Genomic DNA, 14,096 nt, shown 5'->3' with positions numbered 1-14,096 from the left:
CATTTTCTTCTTTTCTCGCTCTTTCTTTTCTTTTCAGCCTTTTTTTCCTTCACACGCTCTCATCATCATATATTACCCACACGTGTCAACCCATTCATCTGCCTCGGCCCATACGTGGGCTTGCAAAACACTCTTTGTTTACTATGATGCACATTCAGAATGAATAACCACTATTTTTTTTCTTTCATTTTTTTAATTATCCAATTAATCTTAGATTTTTATTTTTACTTATTTTATAAATAAATAAAAGGTTATTTAAAAAAGAAAATAATTACAACCACTATTATTTCACAAAATGAAGAGCAGAATATACTTTGCCTATCATTAGTGGCACCACTACGTAACAAATAAATAAAGAGAATATCTGTGCACTTTTTAAATCAAGAGTATTCATTCACTAATCTTGCAAGTAAGCTTTCCAAAAAAAAAAAATCAAATTACTTCTTTATCTTATCATAGTGACATGTTGTTTCCCTTCTTCAATCAAACAATGTTGAGAAGAAACATAGCTAACGGCTCAAGGTTCTTTTGTTTTTCCTTCATCATGCAATGATTCCGTTGAATTCGTATGTGAAGATGATATTAAAGACTTGTTTGTGTAGACGTTGGATCTCGTTGGCACATATTCCAAAGCAACATTTTGTGAGAAGAATTTCTTGTTTCTGCTTGAACGCTGGTTTGAAAGCTAAGGAATGGAGAAACAAACATGTTGTAACAAATGGGTAGGATATATTTTTGGATGTTAGGGTGCTTTATGTGGTTATTCTTTAAGCACATTGGTGAACATGCAAAGAGTCTTGTTTTTGGACATCCCTTGTGCTCAAAGCAAGCTTGTTTTCATTCTTAATAAAATATGTTGCTCATATATATATATAATGAATCCTAAACTTAACAATTAGGGTCAGATAAGGATGGTTGTAATTTTTTTGTTTTTGATTTTCAAGACAAAGCATATATGACAAAAATGAAGTTGAAATTATTTTTACTCATTTTTAAAATATTTTTACATTCATTTTTAAAATCAAACACCACTATATACATCGTTATAATTGTCGTCGTTGTCTCTACTACAATTTATTATCGTCATGACCAACACATTTATTGTCACAACTACTAGCATAGGCATCATGACCATCATAACTAGTCTATCTATCACTACTACCACCATGTGATCGTCACCATCACCATCATATAAAAAATGAATATTTTAAAATTAAAAATCAGAGAGAGAGAGAGAGAAAAATTAAAACTAACCACATTTAAAAAATTGGTTTTAAAATTTTTCAAAACTAAAACTAAATTTGTTTTTAAAATTTTTAAAACTCAACTAAAAACTATCCCAAACCAAACGAGACCTTAGTTAATTGCATGCTTATTTGCTTTTAATTTTTTGACGCAATTATCTGTATCCAATCAAAATAGATTCTAGTAGCATTTGAGTAAGATTTTTAAAGTGGATGTGATAAAAGATAAAAGATGTGCGTAAATAACATCAAAGAAAACACATTAAAAATATTTTTGAAATTACTTGTGCTTAATTTTCTTTATTTGCCATACATGAGCACTTCAACTAGTGTTAAAGAATTTAAAAATAATTGAGATTACTTATGATTGATCACAACAATAATCTACCATCACTATCATTTACCTTTATAACAACACCATAAGTAATTCCTAAAATGTTTAACTTCCTCTATTGTGAAAGACAGATAAGCAAAACTTACTGTCATGTATAATTTTGTAGTGTTTAACTTGTAAGAAATTATTGAGAATAAAGAATAAATATGCCATTTATTATAAATTGATTTGATAGAATCTGATTTAGAGAAAATTTAATCTCTTCTAATTATGTATAACTATTACAATTCGTTTATATAAATGAACATTCCGCCATTATATACTTTTACACAATTTTCACTCAATTTTCCTCTATTTCTTTTATTTTACATGTATTAAAGTTAGGTTGAGGGAATAATAAAAATCGGAGAGACGTTCCCGATGGACCTTAACATTGTAGTACTTATTCCGATGACCCTTTTTCCTTTTTCGACGTATTTTTTACCCGCCGCCGCCGCCGCCCTCGGCTGGAGCTCCAATGCCTTTCTGCCCGATGACTCAACCACCAACATCGTTGTCCACGATCTACGGTGGTAACTACTTATACGGAATTATAGGTTCTTGTGCAGTTTATATGATCGGATATAGCAAAGTGGGGGAAATTGATTAAACCAAAAACATTTTTAATATTTTCATTTTCAGAAAATAAAAAAATAACCAGTATTTTCTAAATTTTGAAAATGTGAAAATAAAAAATATTTTCTCAAATCAAGTGTCATTCTAATTCTATCTCCATATTTCCGAAAACATGATAACATTTCGTGAAATAAATATTTCCTAATATTTCTTTGCAAAATATACATGCATCCGGAAAGAAACATACAATTAAATTCTTCTAGTACATATTCATGTGTCCGTACTGTTTTGAAAACATTGCCTTTATTCGACAAATATGAACTAAATGAAGAAAATTGGTACATGGAGTCAATAAATGAGGTTTATTTGAGTATTAACACTATAATTTGGTTTGTGGACTAATATGAACTAGGGTTGCCGTGGATGAAGGTGCGAGTGTCAATTCAGTCTGAAGCCAATTCGAGTCAAGTCAATTTTGCTGTCATGGGTTAGGCCGAACGCGAACTCGCTAATGATAATTAAATCATGTATAATTTTGTCTCATAAATTAAAATTATTTACTTAAACCAGTCATATGTGGAATTGTTTACTATCCTTTTTCTTTACTTATTTCAGTTATTTACATATAACTAAAGTATAAAAGTAATAATTTTATATAATTTATTTAATTAGTTTGTGTTAAAACTTGCATTAATTTGCATTTTTTTTAAAATTGATTATTTAAAATAGATTAAATATTTTGAATTAAATTTTAAATAAATTAAGTTAATTTTTTTTTATTAATATCTCGATGGTTTGAGGGACACTAAGTTTGAATTGCTCTTAAATTTGAATCTTATGAATAAAAGAATATAATAATTAATTATCACGTTTCATGCTTGCATGGCATTGGCACTTGGATCTATTTCGAGTCAATCTGCGTCAGATTGGGCAAAATATGCAAATCGAGTTAAAATATTTAGGATTTAGCTTTATTAAAGGGAGGAGGCATACTTTACAGAATAATAAAGTGTGCTTATAATTACTGACTAGGAAATTAATGATTAAGCAAAATCAAAAGTTAATTTTAACACACCATCTATTTTATTAAACTCTTAGTTTTTATTTTAATTTTTTAGCATTTTTATTTAATTTTTTGAAAACAAAAATCTAAAGAATTAAAATTTTATGATTAAATAAGTTATTTTGAGTAACTTTTGAAAAAAATGTGAAATTATAACGAATTTTAAAATCAAAGGTGCTTTATTTTTGCAACAAAAAATAATTTCTAACTTACATGATTTTTTTAAAATAAAATATTTATTATACAATCTTCAAATATTTTTAAAAAATTAAACTAACAAATTATTGTATATAATTTTATTATTTAACCTGTTTTAATTCTTTTAGTTGAAGGCAACATGGGTAAAACTAAGTGGCTTCCTAATTGCTATTTAACTTTTGTTCATCAAGATAATAATTTAAAAAGTCATCATGGATAAAGGTAATTTCTATATATAAAAAAATTTAAAAAACAGTAAATTCATATAAACTGCCCCTTTGAGAGAGGGAGACTTTCTTATAATTATGTTTAGATAAATGAAAAGAATAAAACAGGGTAAAGTGAGTTGAAATAAAATAATATAAGTTTCATTAATTAATAAATTGTTTAAAATATATTTTAATGAAATAAAATCTGATTTTTTTCATTTCTTTTCTTTCAATTTGAAGACATAGAATGCAAGCACCTTTTTTCTGTTCTCTTGAAACTATAAAATGATTATTTTATTTTTATTCATTATTAAATATCCAAGCATAGTACACACATGAAATAAAATAAAAATAAAACAAAATATAAAAGAAGTGTTAGTAACACTCTTTAGCACATTTTTTTCCAACATATTTTTTTATTAATATTAATTAAAATTTATTAAGAAATACAAAATTATGAATGAAGCTCATTAATTAATTAAGAAGTGAGATATATAAAATTTTGTGATTTTTAATAAATTTTAGTTAATAATAAAGATTGTATTCAAAAGAATGAGTTAGCTAGAAATTATGTTACTAACATTTGTCAAAAATAAAATAGTTTATTCAACCATCCTTAAACAAAGGATTTTGGTTCCCACAAAAAAAAAAAAAAGGATTTTGGTATAAATGAATTTTCTACAGCCGAATCTAATCCAATTTGATGTAATTCAATAGCTAGGTTGGCTTTGCATAACTTCGTCATTTTTTTTTTCAATTTTATTCATCATTAAGTTAAGATAATGTGGACCATATGACTTATACTACATGATTAATTCTTTGGTTTTGTGTTACATAAGTGCAGAGATTCGATCTTGAGTTGTATTTAGCTCTGTATTGTTGAGCTTCAACCTTGCGTGTTAATTTCCACGGCATGCCATCTTTCTTTTGGTGTAAGAATTCATTCATTGAGTGTGTACAATGAGATGTGCTTGTTGGCTATAAATTATTAGGCTTAATTGTAAAAGTAGATCTCTTATCTATCTCAATTCATTAAATCTGTCCACATACATTTTATTTTATTATTAGAGTTCTTTTTTTAATTAACTATTTGAATCCTCGAAACTAAAATTAGATGTTGATAGTTAAAAAAAAACATTAACTGATCATGTTTTATTATGTAATTTTGATTATCACACGTCATTAATTAGATAATGATACGATCAATGTTTTTCGTTAGTTATCAATGTTTAATGTTTAATTTTTGCTCTTAGGATATAAATAGTTAATTTAGAAGAAAAAAAGGATTGTGAATTAAAATATAGGAGAGTAAGGTGAAAAAAAATAGAGGAATATTTTTTAAGTAAGCCAAATTAATATTTGACACTGCTTCATCGTTTTCATTCATTCTCACTGCCTTCGAAACAAAGTTTTCTTGGATTCGCTAGTACAATTTCTTAATTTGAAAATTATCATCATTGCATTTGCATGCAGAGGTTGTGGTTGTATATATAATATATCTAGAACTAGAAAGAATCATATATTAAAAATAATCTCTATTCCTTTAAAAAAATCTCTATTATTTTATATATAATTTTATAAATTAATTGAAGTAATAATGAATAAAATTTTGCATCTTAATTCTAGGTCTATTTATTTTGGTAACCCACATCTATATATTGTAAATCATCAAAGGACAGTTTAGTCAAGTTTGATTTCATGTTAAAAAAATATTATAATTGATTTTGTCTTCTGGCAATTGTTTTAGTAAAAATATAGATATTTGGTTTATTGTTAGATAAAACTAAGTTTACCTCTAAATTTTAGTTTGATTATAAGTAATAAAAAATAAATTTTAGGTTAAAAAAATACACTAAGTTTTATAATAAATTTGCTTTCAGGATAAAAATATTTAAATATAAATAACCTTAATTTCATAATTGATTTTGATAAAAATTAGTTTAGTAAACATACACCCAAACACACATTTAACAAATGTGTTCAATGACTAATTTCTTTAATAGGTAGAGACCATTGAAGTAGATTTTATCTCTCACAATAAATTAGTCTTCGTTAATCACTTGATTAGGAATCAAATTTTTTATAACATACTTAAAAAATTAATTATTTAATTATTAATTGATGAAGTGTTATCAGAAGTGACATCCTTGACCAAACAGACAAGCAACCCTAATATCATATACTTATTTATGATATTTTTCTTAAAAGAAAAATAACCCAGTTTCATTTTTGTATGAGTTCCTCTAACATACTGTCTTTATCAATACTAAATCGGATTTAGGATGTGTAAATTCAAAGGTAACACCTTTATTGCTGATACAAAAGGAAAATAGAAATGGTACTTTAAAATAGAAAATATAAGTAGTTTGTTATTCATGTAATCGTGTCGCCGATAAAAGTATAAATGTGCAAGATTCTAGTTGTATGCGATTTAAAAAACACACATAATACAAAACCGTACAAAGAGATGGCGATATGAATTCTAATTAGCCATAATTTTCTTTTCATTTTTAAGCTCCTTGCTGCCCTCAGTAAGATCTGGTTTCTAATAATCATCCTAATGGTCCTCCTCTTCCCCAGATATATACATAAAGAAAATGATTCTGAATACCTTTTAGATGTATACATCTTGAGAGAAATTGAAACAAAAGAGAGATAAGTAATTGATAAAATAAATGATATAGTATGATAGAAAAAAATAAAGAAAAATGAAAAATTTAATAGAATTTTTATACATGAAAATTGAACTTCAGATAAATTCAATTTTAATTAGTTATAAACAAATAAAAATTTTAAGTCTTTTTTGTTATTAGTATAAATTCAAGACAAGTATAAAAAATTAATTTTTAAAGTCTTAGAATTAAATTAAAAGTTTAAATAAATAAATAAAAACCTCACAAGCAATTGTAGGTGCAATAATTATTTTGGTTGTAAAAATTCCTAGAAAGAACAAAGATACCTGATTTATTAATTTATTGTTTTTATTTTTTTATCTATAAATTTAAAAAATAAATATCAAAATATTTATAATAATTTACATAGATTAATCAATTGAGTTAGATATATCGGTCTTAAATTACTAATATGTAAGCTTTAACACTGAATTGTTTCGCATTGGATAAAATCCCTTAAAAAATTTAACTGATGAAGTACTGAACCTTTGGCCTATTTGACTAATTTTAATCCCTCCACCCCTAGCTCACTCACAAAATTCTTTTCCCTTTGATTTTACCTGATCAACTTTAATTTTGGGGAATAGAACATATCCTTGGTAGGTAGACAGGATGTGATTGGAATGAGAGTATCTTAAAGAGAGATGTATTATGTATCCTATAATACTTACTCATCCATAGAAAAACTATACAAAAAGTGATGATTGAAATTAATCAAATTACTGAGGGAAGCCTGGTGACGTGGCTTCTGTGATGTCACAAAAGTGCCAGTTCTCACTTTTTTCACTGGCATATTAAACCAATGTCTATGAATTATATATGCTATCGTTATTATGAAATGTTCACTTTGTCTATTTATGGCTCCATGCATATTATGAGAAATTATTAGGTAGTGTTGAATTACTACTTATCTATGATCAAGACGAATGTGTAAATGACATGTATCTAATTTTTTAAATTTAAAAGAAAAAATTAACAATACCTAATTAGTGTTAGGTGTAAAGAGTGGTCAAAATCATGAATTAGGTAATAATACAAGATTACCTAATAATTTTTCCTAGATTATAGGACATGGGCCACCACAACTAATTAAATGACATGTATTCTTATCCTAACAAATAGGACCATAGCTTTAGCTTTTGTCTAATACTCTCTTGCAAGCAAGGTACTTGTTCAATAAAGCTTTATTCCGCTTCATTGCTATATATATGTTACTATACCCACGTATATATACTCGAACCAAACATTGATTTCCCTCATACTGAGTAGTGTTCTGAATTGTGCTTTTTGATATCTTAAGCCATTTCAGCAACATGAGTAACCACACTCGCGCGCTACCACCAGCAGCTACCCCTAAGATGCAGCAAAGGAAGGAGCGACAAAGGTTCTCCACTTCTGATGACAGTGCCATGACCAAGCAAGTTCAGGCCACTCATGCCCCTGATGGTCGTGAAATTGATGTCAAACCCATTCTCCAAATTGTGGATGAAATCTTGGTTCGGTTCATCGCTCGCACTGTTGAGGGTTACGAAGTAAGATTACATTTATATATGTAATTAATCACATTTAATGATTATAGTTTTAATTAAGTTTTTTATATATGTAATATAGATTTTTTCAGATTATTATTTAACTTTTATTTTTTTTCCAACTAAATATCTGAAAAAAAATTCAGTTTCATTTTATAATATATCGTTAGTTATCTTCTGTTAAATAATAACGTGACAAACAGAGTATTACGTCATCATGTCTCATCACAGATACTTTATTGTTATTTCATCACCTTCAATAACGTGACACTGATATGTCAATGATTGAACGTGATTACGAAATATTTTGTTTGTCACGCCATTACTTGACGGGAGATTACTAACAAAAGGTACAAAAAATAATTTTTTAAGTAGTAATCTAAAAGCGACATATTTTTTAAGTATGAAAAACTTATTTAATATATGACATGAATAACTTATTTAAATCATATGTAACTGGTGTTTTGCCGTCTATGATCAATGTACATATGTAACATGATATATCTTTTTTCACTCTTCCTTCCAAATTCTTTGAACCCAAATATATATATATATCTCACTATTTGATTTTGTTAAGTTCTCTTTTAGGTTTGTCCAGATATTAAATATGCGTATTGTACGTCTTTAATTTCACCTTTAATACTATCTTATTAATCTAGTTCAGTTGATTAAACATGATAAATTGATAGGTGAGTTATTGTAAATTTCAAATAGCATTTTTTTATTCTTATCAATAAAAAATATCTTATTAATTTAATATATTTCTTATTTTGAATGAGGAATTATCTTTAAAAAATAAATAGGATAAATTTTCTTAAATTTATATAAAAGTAAATTACATATATGTTCATCAAGTTATTTTAATTAATTTTTAGTTTTTTGACAAATTTATAAATATTTGATTAAATAAAAGTGTTTGAGAAATGATTTTTTCTTATTGACTTATAAAATTTGCTTTTAAACATAACATAAATTTGCGATCACTATTTTTATTTTTATTTTCAATAAAATAATAAAATTTATCATTTATCATCTTATCTGAAATTAAATTATTTATTTTAATAAAACTCCTTTGTTAACTAAAAAATTATTTTTCATATTGGTTTAAATAAAATTTTCATATTTGAAAAAATAAATCATTTTCAAATTGTTACCTAAAAATTTATCTTTTGTCAAATATTAATCTGAAACTTTTCTTAGTATCATTTTATCACTGTCGTTAATTCTCTTTTGTTAAGTGATGATATAACTGACAGAGTATCGCGTCATCATCCCTACTCACTAACATGTTATTGGAGGTGATAATATAATAACGAGGCAACATATTTTTTAAAAAATAAATATTAAATAATAATTTGAAAACGATATATATTCGAGACATGGAAAATTTAATTAAGCGATGATTATATATGTAGTATCATTTATAGTATTAACTAATAACATATTGTTGTATGATGTATACTCTCGTATTTATATGTACTCTTGTTCTAACTCTTTGCATGCATGAGCCGAATATTTGACTAATTATTATTTATTTTTTGTATTAGTATTAATTATTATGCTATGTGATCCATTTGGCAGGTAAAGCGAGATCAAGATGCATTGGAGATGACAGCTGCTCTGGCTGAATTTGACATGCTTGACTCGCTGGCTTATATCATAAACAAAATTTCGTGCGAGGTTGTTTTCATATGAAAATCTCAACTTTTATAAAAGTTAGTGGTTTTTACTGTTATCAAGGATAAAATGTATTTCCTTATTTCCTATTATACTAAATCTGGCGCGGTTGAAAAGAGCGATTCCTTTCCTTATTTTAATTCTGCATAGAATATACTTTCTTGATTCTTATGACATTGAATTAATATATCAAACTTATTAGTTTACACCTCATTTTTACATCATCGAGTCATCTTTTTATCTCTTTTTCTTACATTTTTATCGTATCACATTTATTATTTATTATATGGATTATATAAATATATACTTACTTTTTTATTTCATTTTTACATTATTTTCTTCTTATTTCCAATCAGATTGCTTATCATATTTATCACTTTCTATCTCTATTTTTTCTTTTTCCTTCCTATCTTTCTTCCTACCAAGAAAATGAGGTAGACGGTTGATATTTTTCCTTTCTATCTCGGATAGTTATATTCATATATTTATTTTTCTCTTTCATTTTCTTCTTTTTATTTGTTATTTTTTCACCACATCATTTATCATTATCATTCTTTCTTTTTGCCTTTTCTTTTTCTTCTCTTCATTGCCAAAATTCATCCTCTAATCGGTGGATGTTCATATTTTTCCTTTTAATCCCTTTCTTTATTTTCTCTATTCCAATCAAAGGTGTGCAATGAACATTTTTTAAGGGAAAAGTTTGGTAGACAACAAAATCTATTTAACACCTAAAGAGGAAAAGAGAAAGAAGTGAAAGTATGATTGGTAATATAATATGATAGGAATAGAGAGAGATAAAGAAAAATAACATGCATATATGAAATATATGATATTTAGAAGTGTTTATATATTATCACTCTTTTATGTATATCGTGTGCACAAAATGAAAAAAAAAATTAATTAACCTTATGGGAATTAATGCATTAATAAAAGAAAGAATAATGATTCTTGGATACCTATGTGACTGTAGACTCCCAAAGAGAGAAAAACATACAAGAGGGAGTAGTATAGATGTGATGAGAAATTCTATGGTACTCAGAAATTTGATTTTTAATATTGTTATTAAAAAATTCTCTCTTATTCTCTCTCAATGAGTCCGAACTCATTTAACTATTGGTCTAAAAAAAATAATTATCTCTTAGAGTTATTTGGGTATCATATGATAAGAAAAAAAATAAAACAAGTGTAATTGGGTATATATACTATGCGAATGTCCTATATATTATTACTCTAAAAGAAAATACACTTAGATAGGTAGCTTTCATATGCATTTAGTTGCAAGTATTTATAATTAAAGCCTTTGGTTGTCTTTTGGAATTCTTTGGACTATTTATCTCATCGAGTAATTCTTGAATATGTTAAAGTATTTCCTTGTTGATTTCAATCAAAATTTCCCTTCTCTGAAGTCTAAAATGAAGGGATCTAGATAAGTCATTAAAGAGCAGTTCCTGACTATATTGGCAGCTATCATGCAAGTGCTCGGGAGGTGGAGATGCACATTCCTCAACAATGGTGTTACTGAATTACATCTCTAGCTATGCATGGCATGCGAAAGTTGTGCTAACCTTAGCAGCCTTTGCCGTTATTTTTGGAGAGTTTTGGCTTGTTGCTCAGTTGAGTGCTGAAAACACGCTTGCCAAGTCTGTGGCCCTCCTTAAGCAACTGCCTGACATTGCTGAGAATTTCATGTCCATGAAACCTCATTTTGAAGCACTCATTAGGCTCGTGAAGGCGGCGATGGATGTAACCATGTGCATTGTTGAATTCAAGGAGCTACCATCTGAATACATCTCTGAGGATACTCCTCCTATGTCTGTTGCAAGTACTCACATTCCTATTGCTTCCTATTGGGTCATCAGAAGTATTGTGGCTTGTTCCTCACAAATTTCTAGTTTCATAGGCATGAGAAATGAGTAAGCATAGTGTATAGTTCCATCACTTACATCAACTCAATTGTTTTTTGAAATAGTAGTGACCACATTTTGTTGATTTTTGCAGGTCCATTTCATCAACCACAGAGGCATGGGAATTATCTAGTCTGGCTCACAAAGTTAGTAGTATATATGAGCACCTCAAGAACCAACTGGTTCTTTGCTACCAATATATAGGTGTGTATGCCACTGAAAATTATAATTAGTAACATAATTAATTTGGATAGAAATCTGTAACCTGAAATCAAGATTCTTCATATATTCAGCAATATTGGACTAATTTAAAGGGTTTTGAATTAATGTGATGTTTGAGAGTTCTAGTAAGTGTTAGGATAAAATTTTATCTAGAATGAAGCATATTTGACAATTGCATATACTTAACCTGGTGCAGATGACAAGAGGCATATAGAGGCCTTCCATAATCTGATACGTCTTTTCGAGACAGTCCATGTAGACAACATGAAAATTCTCAGAGCACTGATATATGCAAAGGATGATGTTCTTCCACTTGTAGATGGAACTGCAAAATCAAGGGTTTGATTTTAGTAACATGTAGTCCTTATGAAAATACACCTTATTTGTACCATAGTTTCATGACATTGACTTATATTTTGATATAACAGGTTAGTCTCGAGGTACTAAGGAGGAAACATGTGTTGCTGCTAATATCAGATCTTGATCTTTCACAAGAAGAGATCCTGGTACTTGACAATTTGTACAAGGATGCGCGAGCAAGGGGCGACACGCAATACGAGATGGTATGGATCCCAATTGTGGACAAAGCAACCTGGAATGACATGAGCAAACAGAAGTTTGAGTATTTGCAATCATTGATGGCATGGTACAGTGTCTATGATCCTTTCATCATTGAACCATCAGCAGTTAAGTACATCAAAGAAGTGTGGAATTTCTCAAAGAAAGCTATTCTAGTGGCCCTTGATCCACAAGGCAGATTGTCCTCCCCTAATGCTGTGCACATGATATGGATTTGGGGAAATTTGGCCTTCCCCTTCACAAGTGAGAAAGAAGAATCCTTGTGGAAGCAAGAGATTTGGAGCCTTGAGCTGCTTGTTGATGGCATTGATCCTACAGTTTTAGAATGGGTAACAAAATTCTCTGTCCGTCTTATTTATTTGTCACTTCTGCAATAATCCTCAATCTCAAATTATTGATACTTAAGAATATCAAGAAAGCATGAAATTACTTTTTCCAATAATATTATCAAAAAATAAACTCACTAGTAGAGGACTAGAGGTATAGTTATAACTATACAGTATATAAACAATAAGAATATTTTAGTCAGATAAAATTATTTTATCATACAAAGTTAGAAACTGATATTATCAATTGTTTTCTTAACATGTAAGAAATAGTAGTTACATGTCCAAATAAAAACAAAATATTTCTTTGGAAAGTGACCAAGAATTTTCAATGCAGCTAAGCTTTCAAACAAAGTGAAAACATATTCAGATACTTCCGAATCTTACCAGAAGCACAAAGACTCTAATTACAGTAGCTATAAAAAAGAAATATATCCAAATTAGAAACAACTCCTACTACTCTAGTCCCTAAAATTATAATCAAAGAGACACATTAGTCCCTCACTTTAATTCCAAATTAATCTCACTTGTAATTTTGGTTTTCTATTGACAAAAAAGTGTTGTTGTACGTGTACAGATGACAGAAGGCAAACTGATATGCCTGTATGGAGGAGAAGACCTGGAATGGATTGAAAAATTCACAGCCACTGCAATAAGCGTTGCAAAAGCAGGCAAGTTCGAGCTAGAGATGGCGTACGCGGGGAAGAGCAACGCGAAGGAGCGTATGCAGAAGATGATCAAGACATTCACCACAAGAAAGTTCAGCTACTTCTGGCCAAACGTGACATCGATATGGTTCTTCTGGACGAGGCTGGAGAGCATGCTGTACTCGAAGCTGCTGCACGGGAGGACGGTGGAGAAGGACGAGATCATGAGCGAAGTCATGACGGTCCTAAGCTTTGACGGCAGCGACCGAGGGTGGGCGATCTTCTGCAGAGGCGCCACCGAGATGGCCAGAGCCAAGGGTGACAGTGCTCTCAGATGCTTGCAGGATTTTGATAAGTGGAAGGGAAGAATTGAGGAAGACGGTGTGGTGCATGCAATCAATGATTATCTCAACAAAAACAAACCACCGCATCACTGCAATCGCTTGATACTTCCCGGGAGCACTGGTGGCATACCACAGAAGGTTGTTTGTGCTGAGTGTGGACGCCAAATGGAGAAGTACTTCATGTATCGTTGTTGTGTGGAGTAAGACTAAGAGAAGGAATTCAACTTCATGCAGCGTACTATTGTTATGTTACGCACTATTATTATATTATTATTGTTTTGTTTGATGTTGGTTTTATGTTTTTTAGTGTCATAACTCATAGTAATGTCTTTGTGTGATATGTAATGTAGTGACATTTTGACTTGTGGATAAGATAATGTTTGTGTGTACTAGCCAGTGGCTAGCTCTTGAGGTCTCAGAAACACCATCTGTTTGGGCAGCTGAGACCCTTGCAAATAAAGTGTCTTGTAGAACTTTGATGTTACCATAGTGTTTAAGTCATGATACAAATTGTAAACATTTATTTTCTTTGA

The 14,096-nt window shown here is 29.1% G+C and overlaps 1 protein-coding gene across 1 annotated transcript; it reads left to right on the top strand.

Annotated features, from left to right (window-relative positions):
- Positions 1-7,581: 7,581 nt before the first annotated feature.
- LOC114416343 (protein SIEVE ELEMENT OCCLUSION B-like) lies at positions 7,582-14,096 on the top strand. Its single transcript, XM_028381209.1, has 7 exons — positions 7,582-7,867; positions 9,446-9,544; positions 11,006-11,454; positions 11,540-11,649; positions 11,864-12,006; positions 12,096-12,575; positions 13,150-14,096. Exons 1-7 carry the CDS (start codon positions 7,649-7,651, stop codon positions 13,765-13,767), a joined length of 2,118 nt encoding a protein of 705 aa, XP_028237010.1. The 5' UTR covers positions 7,582-7,648; the 3' UTR covers positions 13,768-14,096.

This window comes from Glycine soja, chromosome 6, assembly GCF_004193775.1.
Source record: "Glycine soja cultivar W05 chromosome 6, ASM419377v2, whole genome shotgun sequence".
NCBI lineage: Eukaryota > Viridiplantae > Streptophyta > Magnoliopsida > Fabales > Fabaceae > Glycine > Glycine soja.
The sequence above is the reverse complement of the archived record's forward strand: the minus strand, read 5'-3'. Positions and strand labels throughout refer to the sequence as shown.

Excerpts from the sequence above, each read along its gene's own strand:
- LOC114416343 (XM_028381209.1), top strand. The coding sequence starts at position 7,649 with ATGAGTAACCACACTCGCGCGCTACCACCAGCAGCTACCCCTAAGATG. Across the intron at positions 12,007-12,095 it reads ATGGAACTGCAAAATCAAGG|GTTAGTCTCGAGGTACTAAG; the intron begins GTTTGATTTTAG and ends TTGATATAACAG. Across the intron at positions 12,576-13,149 it reads ATCCTACAGTTTTAGAATGG|ATGACAGAAGGCAAACTGAT; the intron begins GTAACAAAATTC and ends GTACGTGTACAG.